Source organism: Myotis davidii, unplaced genomic scaffold (genome assembly GCF_000327345.1).
Source record: "Myotis davidii unplaced genomic scaffold, ASM32734v1 scaffold933, whole genome shotgun sequence".
Taxonomy (NCBI): Eukaryota; Metazoa; Chordata; class Mammalia; order Chiroptera; family Vespertilionidae; genus Myotis; species Myotis davidii.
Window position 1 is genome coordinate 1,919,764 of NW_006285240.1, and position 10,206 is coordinate 1,929,969.

At 39.1% G+C, this 10,206-nt stretch overlaps 1 protein-coding gene across 1 annotated transcript in view; it reads right to left on the minus strand.

Annotated features, from left to right (window-relative positions):
- The window catches only part of ANKRD22 (ankyrin repeat domain 22), an 18,962-nt gene that overhangs the window by 7,402 nt on the left and 1,354 nt on the right, over positions 1-10,206 (minus strand). The window contains exon 2 of the mRNA XM_006755856.2: positions 2,278-2,469. Coding sequence (XP_006755919.1) covers positions 2,278-2,469 — 192 coding nt within the window. The remainder of the gene's footprint in view (positions 1-2,277; positions 2,470-10,206) is intronic.

Here is a 10,206-nt window from a genome sequence, read left to right on the forward strand (position 1 = left end):
AATTTATCTTTAGTATAAGTTTCTAAAAATGTGATTCCTGGCATAAAAGGTATTAGTGCTTTTCATATTGTGCTACTACATTGTGCTCCAGTAAAATGATAATGATTTAAACTTTCTTCCTGATCAACACTTGATTTTCATTTCTAACCTGGGTCAATTTCACAGGCCAAAATACATCTATATCTGTATCTATGTCTGTATCTGTATCTGTATCTGTATCTATGTCTGTATCTGTGTCTGTATCTGTATCTGTATCTGTATCTGTGTCTTTTATCTATCTTTACACTTTAATTTGCTTTCCATAGAATCGATGTTCTCTATTAAGCATATGAATCTAAATCACCAACCGAGCTTTTGGTATTTTTTAAGGCTTTTATTTGGTACTTTTGAAAATCACTCATATAGATCAAGAAATGAGAAAGCACTGGTTCAAATTGTTAATGTACAAAAAATTAGCATTTGGGAAAAATGAAAAAGATTAAACACTTAAAACGCATGAAAGTATTTTAAAAATAGAAAATGCAAACCAAACACTTATTCTGATAAAATCTCTACTAATTGAAGGTATCCACTAAAGTCCTTTCCACAATATTTATAAACAAGAGGATCCAGGAGCCTGGCTCAGGTTCTGTGTGAAAATGAAATAAAGGTGCCTCCTCAGCCCTGTCCCTGAGTTGGCAAACCTCTCCCTCCCTCAGCTCCCTAATAGTAAATCTCCTGAGAGAGGATGTGACTCATTGACATCTGTCTTCACCACCCCCTCTCACCACTCCACACACCTGGTTCTTCAGCTGGGAGATCATGTCATACTCTACTAAGCTGCAGATCGGTTAGATTTAGCACAGGCATGACTTTGAAGCCAAACCAAACCAAACAAAAGAAAAATAGAAAGCACAAACAAGCAAGTCCAGTAATGATTTCTTTTTCTGATAATGCATTATTACTCCAAATGGCTGATCTTTAAAGTGACTTAGAAGGGGCAAGTGGGGTCCTACAGGCTGTTTGCCCTCATTGAATATACATGAGTGGATATAGGGCATTCATAATTTCTACAAACAATGACTTTTTATGTTTACTCAGTGGACGTTAAAGGCTGCCTTTACTATAATGCAGACACTGAAAGCTCCAAAGAGGCTCTCAAAGGATACTCACAGCTAGAGACACACATTCTGCTCTTCCTTCACTGAAGACTCCACGTCAGCTAATATTGCATCTTCCATGCCTTTCTATGTGGCTTCCCGTAACCTCTGGCTCATGGACTTATTTGTCTTAGGCAAATTGTTCACTAGCATTCTTCTATTCTATATGCAAACTATAGGATCTTCTGGAGATCAGTACATTGACATAGAAGGTAAAAACCCAACAAAACTATATTGACCAGCAGGCCAATATCTCCCCCATCCCCCCGCCCCCCCCCCAGGAAATTTTTCCCATTACCCCTGTAATAACGAGGAGGCAGAGCTGGGATAGGAGGGGCAAGGAAAAACATGGGGAGGAGAAAGAAAAGAAAGGAAGTTCTAGCTAGACATATGAGTGAGCGATTCTCTTCCTTTTCAGAAGTTCTAAGGACACAATTAACCACAAAATATGCCTGATGATTGAATTTTATTTCGCTTTCTAGCCTAATAAAATATCCTCAGTATGTGTCAGCCTCTCTAAAGCAGTGGTTCCCAACCTTTCTTTGACCATGCTCCACCTAAACATCTCTGAAATCCTGATGTCCTCTCTGTGACATATAATTCTTATTATTCAAAAAGTGAACTCCTATTCCCATGGAGGAAGCCTAAAAGGCCATTAACTTGGTTTAAACAAGCTTCCAAAGAATATGGCACCCATGAAAGAGAAAAACTAAAGAACAAGAGGACAGTTGAAGGACTGAGGAAGAAATCACTAAGAAATTGTTAAAATAATAATAATAATAATATGAAGTGATATGAAAAAATAGCAATTAAAGTTTCAAAACATAATAGAGAATTAAAATGCATAAATACGTCACAACATATATTTATATACTGCACTTGAGGCCCCTTGAATCATAAGAAATGCAAAAAAAAATCACTGTTAATAACTCATTCTCGAACTGCCCCCCTTAAAAATCAAGTTGCCCCCCTGTGGGGCATGTGGCCCACATTGGGAGCCACTGCTCTAAAGTAAGGTAAAAAAGAAATTGTTGGTGTCAGGAGCTATAAGCATCAGAAAATGACATTCACTGCTTCCATCCATGCCAAGAGTAAGTACCATGGTCAACTGCTTCCCACGGCTGCGTCATGGCCTCACCTGGTTTGTGAGGTTCACGTCAGCATTTCTCCTTAAAAGGAAGGAAACGATTCTCAGGTGCCCTCGCCTGCAGGCGCAGATCAGGGGCGTGTCTCCATTGAAGCCATCCTGAACATTGATGTACTTGCTGTCCTCCCGCACCCACCGCCACACTTGACCGAAGTCGTTCTGATAGGCTGCCTGGCAGATAGGCTGAGGAGAGATAAACAAAAGCAGATTTTGAAATGTCAGCATAATTAAACCACAAAAATAAGAAAAAAAAATCACTACCCGGTAACCTAAAATTCAAGTGTTTCCAAATCATAATATATTGCTTTGTCGATGAGATTTTTGGTCTCAGTTATGCCCGGTGTTAAGTCTAGAACAAACGTTGAGTCCCTAAAGAACCTCATAAGATTTCCTAAATTGCATGGCACACAGAAATGTACAAACTTCTGTAACACCCCCCCCCCAAAAAAATGGAAAGACTTGACAATACTGGGTACACGTTCCCACGGGACATCAGGTAAAGCCTCCTCTCCTTGGGCTTCTCAAAATCCTTACTGAGTCTTCACTGAAGCAAGAAAAGGAAAGGCAGATGGTTTTCCTCAGTCGCTGGATGTCTCTGGGTGCTTTCTCAATCCCACGTGAGCGATATTACTTAAAATATTAACCTATTCTTATCTTTCAATATTTCCTAGGCTCCTTGTATCCTAGACACAGACTTTCTGTTTTTGAAAAGTAAAGCATATGCCTGGCTTAGTTGGACGTACAAGTGATTTGTTGCATGGATTGTAAAACCGCCGAAAAGATTCTATGCTGTTATAAATTCTCAGTCTCCGCTAGGGGGCAGTTCAGTGTCATAAAAGCACTGACAAAAGAAGACAGAAAACCCAGCAGAAAAGTGCTGGTTGATCCAGAGACAGAGAAGCCATCTGTCATACCGTAAAACCTCAGAGGGAAGGTAGGGGAGGGTGGGGGTAAGGGTGAGAAATAAACCAAAGGACTTATATGCAAGCATATAGGCCTAACCAATGGACACAGACAACAGGGGGGTGAGGGCATGAGTGGGGGTGATAGGGGGTAATGTGGGGATAAGGACACATATGTAATAACTTAATCAATAAAGAAATTTTAAAAAATAAAATAAAATAAGAAACGAAAAGTGCTGGTTGGCCAGCTAGGAATGGGAAAGAGAAGGGGAGCTGTCCCTTGGGGTTGAAGGAATAGTATGAATTCTGTTGGCCTCTAAAGTTCTTAAAACTTGGAGGAACTCGGGCTGTAGAGGAAACCAGTGAGAATTTGGAAACTTACCATGATAATTCTATCTCTAAACACAATCAGAACCCTCCCGCCCATCCTCACTGCCCAAGCACTAGTTCAGGTCGTAATTCTCACCAGGTCTATTGCAAACATGGTCATTAATTGGCCTTACTTCTTAGCCTCACACATTCAGCTCCAACCCATCCTCCAAAAACAGCAGTTTCTTATCACTTCCCTGCTGGAAGCCTTCAGTGGTAACCAACCAGATTAGGATGCTGACCCCAAGCTGGCAGACTCAACTCTTCAAATCTCACAAGTCCTGTCTTCCCAACTCCATCTCCCACCACGCTCTATCCATATCCTTGACCCAAGTAAATAAAGATGTGTGTTATTAATAGCTATCCCTCCAAGACTGTAAACTCCACAAGAGAGGCATTGTGTCTGTATTTGTACAACTTTGTATCCTCAGCACCCAGCATATGCCTAACAAAAAGTGGGCATTCAATATATATATATATATTTGATGAGTAAATAAGTAAATGAATACATTATAATGAGCTTTTGTCTTAGCTGGTTTTGTTCAGTGGTTAGAGTGCCAGCCCGGGTTCATTTCTGGTCAAGGACACATGCCTGGGTTGTAGACTCGACCCCCAGTAGGGGGCGTGCAGGAGGCACCTGATCAATGATTCTCTCATCATTGATGTTTCTATCTTTCTCCCCTTCTCCCTTCCTCTCTGAAATAAATAAAAATATTTTTTGAAAAATTATAATGAGCTTTTTTACTTCAGGCAATTTAAAAATAGCCTTCAGAATGTCATCTGGCTACGAGACTTTGTGTTTTGAGACTTTTTTGGTTGCATTTGCACCCAAAATTAAGCTACAGCCTACAGTCCCAGAAGACTGATCAGTCTTCTTCTCCCCTGGCCTGCTGGTGTCCAAGACTTCTTGGTTATAGATCCCGATTCTTTCTCCAAACTGACCTAGAATTAGCAATATTTGCCAAGAGGTAAAGAAGTGGTTAGAGAGGTTGCTGAAGAAAGCAGAAAAATATATTGCCCAGATGAAAATGTTTCAAGAAGGAAGACAGAGTCAAGAGAATGAAGTATAAGAAAAGATTGCTGGATTTGACCATTAATGACCATTCAGAGATCAATTTTTATAGAGTGAGAAGGCAGAAGACAGAATACAAAGGCCTGCATACATGGTCTATGAAGAATTAGAGGAGGTGATTGGAGAGGAATTTGTGGTAAATTTGGCAGTGAAAGCTAAGAGGGAACTTGCAAGTGGACAGGAGTAGCAGAATATGGCCATCATTCTGCACATTTGTAGACAAAATGGTGTTGTCTACTGGTTATAAGTACAGGCTCTAGAAGCAAATTTCTGAGTTCCAATCTCAATTTGACCATGTAACAGGTATTTGGACAACTTACTTAAACTTCCTATGTTCAATTCCCTTCTGCATTTAATAGTTACAGCTTCTTTATCAGGTTACAGAAAGTTTTAAAGGTGATTGTGTAGATGAAGTACTGCACTCAGATCTGACTCACAACAAACCCTCAATTAATGTTAGCTACACTAATAATTATTAAAACACAAGGACCCAGTGATGATGGGCAGGGGTGGTTATGAAAGAGTAGATAATTGCTGGAAGAGAGTGAAGAGGTGATGGTCTAGAGAACGAAAATGGATGCATGTGCCTTACTAAACAGAATGACAACTCTGGATCTAAGGCCAAAGCCAGGGAAGAAGAACAGAGATTTGGAGAATAGAGAACTTTACATTTGGTAATATTTTTGCCAGAAAGGCCGAGGTTTCATCGTCATTCTTTATACTAATATGTACTTATCATCTAATATAATAACAGAGGAATATGCAAACTAGCCAGGATGCTGTAACGTCATGACCGATCTTCAAGTGGCGGAGAGCTATAGGAGGGCGAAGCAGTGAGCTAGGAGCAGCGAAAAGCTAGCAGCAACAGTGGGCAGGGTGGCCAGCTGAAGCAAGCAGGAGTGAGCTACTCGCGCACGGTGCACGAATTCGTGCGCAGAGCTACTAGTAAATAAATAAACAAAGACAACTCTGTAAGTAGCAATTATGTTTACATAGATGAATGGGTTAATAATTTAGGAGAGAAAATTGTGACAGAGGTAGAAAAGGCTCTTTAGCATGATGAGGGATATTTAGGATAATCATAATGAAAGTGTTTTCATGAGATGCATAAAAATAAAAAATTGTTTGAAGCATCAGGTTGTAGAAACACATTAAGAAGCTACAGTGGGCTGAGCCTGCAGTATAGGTCTTTTATACATTAAAGCTATTTCCTTTTTGAAATGTGACTTAGTACCACATTATAATTTGTAAAATCACTTATAATATACAAGGGAAGACTTAAGACACCAATTGGGGTGGAAGTCCCTGGGTGCTCTTTTTGAATATAGAATGCCAAAAATTTGCTAGATGTAGATAGAGAAAGAGCTGGTGAGACTGTGAAGGGAGGCAATCCTTTTTCCAATGAGCTTGCATTCCCTTTTCCCAAAACATAGAATGAACATCATGTTGAACATTATCTCACTCAGCTCTCTTGTGTTAGAACTATTAGAACAGGATCTCACCCAGCTCTCTTATTAGAACTATTGGAACTATAACTTAGAGAGATTAAATGATTTCCCCAAAGTCCAACAGACTTCCTGGCACAGTTAGAACTAAATTCTAGGTTTCCTTGATTTCCAATTCAATAGCCTTCCCAATAGTCACATCTCTATTCTGTCTTCCCTGAGTTCTCCTCAACTCTACCAGCTCCCCCAATAAGCCCTGCTCAACCTAAATTGCACTCTCTGGACACTGTATATTTTAAAACAATACCTCTCTTCTTTGAACTATGTTTCTTTTTCTTATAGTAGCATCTGAAAAATAGACACATTCCTAAAGATTGATATTAAGGGTGTATGAGCACATATGTGTATGTTATGTGTGTTTCATGTATTCATATGCAGTTAGGTGTTGTATAGCCCTCTGCTTATAATAACCATATCATTAGACCTTCTCAAAGTTTAAAAGGATACATTATTATGATATGATTTTCAACACTTAGCAGCACATATGCAGAGTAAGAGTAGAATATACTTCATTGGGACCTGGATTTAGTTTACTCCATTCTTTTCACTAAGGGAAAAGAACAGTAATATATCCTAGTAGAGAGGAATACCAGAAGAATGGCAGAGTGGTTAAGACCAACTCCTTTTGGGAGTATGACACCCCTATTGAGATAGCAAGTAGAAAAGGAACTTAGTGTGCTCATCAGTGATGTAAGCAGAATTCTCCTGAATATACAAACATAGTTCTCATATCCCACCCCTGATCTCCAGCCAGTAAGTACTTTTTAGCTGCATAACTCTGGGCAAGCTACTTAAACTATCTTTGCCTCTTTTTTTTTTTCATTTGTAAAATAAGGACAATAATAGTGACCAACTTATATGGTTGTTGTATGAACTGTGTTAATACATGGCAAGTGTTTAGAACATGGCCAGGTATATAACATCCTCATTACATGTTTGTAAACTTACCAACACATTGTAAATAATATGAACATAAATATGTGTGATAAGGGTTTAAATGAATCAACCCTGTTTAAAAGTCCAGCATACACAGCTGGGGTTGGTTATTCCAAGCCACTTTCTCTCACTGAGTTCCAAGCATATCCTGTATTGCAGATGTTAGGCCCAACTCTGGGATGCTCCCTCATTCTCTCTGTCTTTTTTAAAAAAGATATTTTTATTGACTTCAAAGAGGAAGGAAGAGGGACAGAGAGAGAGACAGAAACATCAATGATGAGAGAGAATTACTGATCGGCTGCTTCCTGCATGCCCCACACTGGGGATCAAGCCCACAACCTAGGCATGTTTCCTGGCAGGGAATTGAACTGCGACCTCCAGGTTCATAGGTTGATGCTAAACCACTGAGCCAGACAGGCCTGGCTCTCCTTCTTTCTTAAAAACATTGGAAACAATATCAATGCCAATTGGTGGATGAATGGATTTAAAAAAATGTGGTACACACACACACACACACACACACCTGGAAACAGTATCAATGCCAATTGGTGGATGAATGGATTAAAAAAATGTGGTACACACACACACACACACTCACACACATACACTGGAATAATAGTCAAGCATAATAAGGGAATCTTGCATGCGAAGTGCAATAAGTCAGACAGGAAAAGATAAATCCTGTGTGATCTCACCTATCATTTATGACAACATGGCTGGATATTGAGGGCATTATGCTAAGTGCAATAAGTCAGGAAAAGATAAATCCTGTGTGATCTCACCTATATATGGAATATGAAAACAAAACAAAGAACTAGGGCACATGAATATGGAGAAGAGATTGGTGGTTATCTGAGGTCAAAGGTATAAGTTTCTAGTTACAAAATGCATACGTCCTTGGTATGTAATGTACAGCATGGTGCCTATGGTTAAAAACACTGAATTGTATATTTGAAAGCTGATAGGAGGATGGATCTGGAAAGTTCTTGTCATAAGAAAAAAAATTGTAACTATGTATGGTGATGGATGTTAACTGGACTTATTGTGGTGATGATTTTTCAACACATAAAACTATTGAATGATTACATTGTATTCCTTAAATTAATTTAAGTCAATTATACCTCAATTTAAAAAAATATTATCATCATGTATATATATATCAATATATAACACATATATGATATACATATATATAGATCATCACTATTAGCAATTCAAGGTTCTGAAGGGTAGCAGAATATTCAATTCAAAATACAACTCTCAGCGTAAAGACTATTTTTAACTAAAGGCAATTGAGAAGAAGCTGGTACAAGGAGTATGAATGCATGATGCAGGTGACCATAAACTCCTGTTTGTTTGTCTGCTGTCGGTCTATTTTAGGGCCCCAGTCAATGCACCTAAGGTGAGTAAAGCAAAAAAGCATTTTTCCTCCCCTACAGCTTTTTTAAAAAAACGATAAGCCCGTGTGTCCAATCTCAAAGAGCTTCTCACACTCCAAGTGGAAAGTTGAACTTCACAAAAAGTTTACATAAAAGTAGATGTGTCAGGACAGGACAGAACCAGGGAATGGGGCAGGACTGGATGTTTCTTGCCTTGTTTTTATTTAATGGCTCACATTCTTTATAGGAAATGCAGGGTGACTGGCGCAAGTGGAAAGTTGAACTTCACAAAAAGTTTAAATAAAAGTAGATGTGTCAGGACAGGGCAGTACAGAACCAGGGAATGGGACAGGACTGGACGTTTCTTGTCTTGTTCTTATTTAATGGTTCACATTCTTTATAGGAAATGCAGGGTGACTGGCACAGGGTGAATGAGAGACTGGCACATGCACATGAGTAGGTAATGTTTAAATATTTGAGAGATTACTCCAGAGCTTCAAAACCTTTTTAAAAGTATGGATGGAAGAGTGTCACAGAGGATTCACCCCAGACCTTCTGGATCAGAATACCAGAAGGAGAGGCTAAGCTTGTTCATTTTCCTTTTTCCATTCACATGTAACTCCCAAATGCAGCTGGGACAAGCAACCTACATTTTCTTCCATTCTAAAAGAACCCATTTCCCTTCAGCATTTTTCGTCCATCACCAAAGTCAGATCTAATTCTGGACATTTAACAGCATGATGTTAATCCAGATATCGAGAAGTTGATATCTTGGGATACTGAGGATTTTCTGAATCTTTGGCAGAATCAGTGGAGCTCTCAAATCCATTGCTCTGAGATACCGTGAAATCTGTCAACTGAAAATGAGGAATGTCTAAACCCATCAGCCAAAATGAAAAATCTCTGTGGGAATTCAGTGAGAGCACCTCTCACACTAGTGGAATATCTCCTGGGATCAGGGCTGTTGGAGAGTAACAAGACAGCAGAGCAAACACATCCAAACATAGCCATTCCCCAAACAGCATCCCGCCACGGCTGTCATGCTGGGAGATTGGACATTTACTCTGAAACCTGCTACTCTAAGTAGTTTTGTAAGTGCCTTTACCTACCCTCATTTATAGCTACTTTTACCTAAAAACAGGAAGAAGGAGGAGGAGGAGGAGGAAGAGGAGGAAGAGGAGGAAGAAGAGGAGGAGGAGGAGGAAGAGTTGTTGATATTAAGGGGAATCCTGAAAATTGAAAAATTATTTTCCAAAAAGGTAAACAATTTTTTCCTGGAAATGACTGAGTTGGCAGGTGTTTTGTGTTTTTAAAGTAGACAGTGTACAGCATTAAATGGGAGAGCCTAAAATCCACTTCCACTTGTCAAACTGAGATGCATGGCAACATTTATTTTAGTACTACCTTAGACTGTTTTTGGTTCAATATTAATTATGAGCTTTGATTAATTACCTATGATCATCTAGGTAAATTAGGGTTTTCTCTCACTCTGTGTGTGTGTGTATGTGTATGTGTGGTTGTTGTATTTGTTTTAAAATATCATAGTAAATTCCAAGTTGCTTTGTCCTCAATAGATGTGAAAAGTGAAACATATATTCCACTTCTGGGCATATTCTCATTGATACTTACAAGTGATTCAACATGTCTTGCCCTGCCTTGCCTTGCCTTGACTCAACCACTTGCCAAATCAACACACAATCAACAAACAACTGCACTGCTCATGCAGAGTTTTTTTTTAAATTGTAATATTTTCAGGG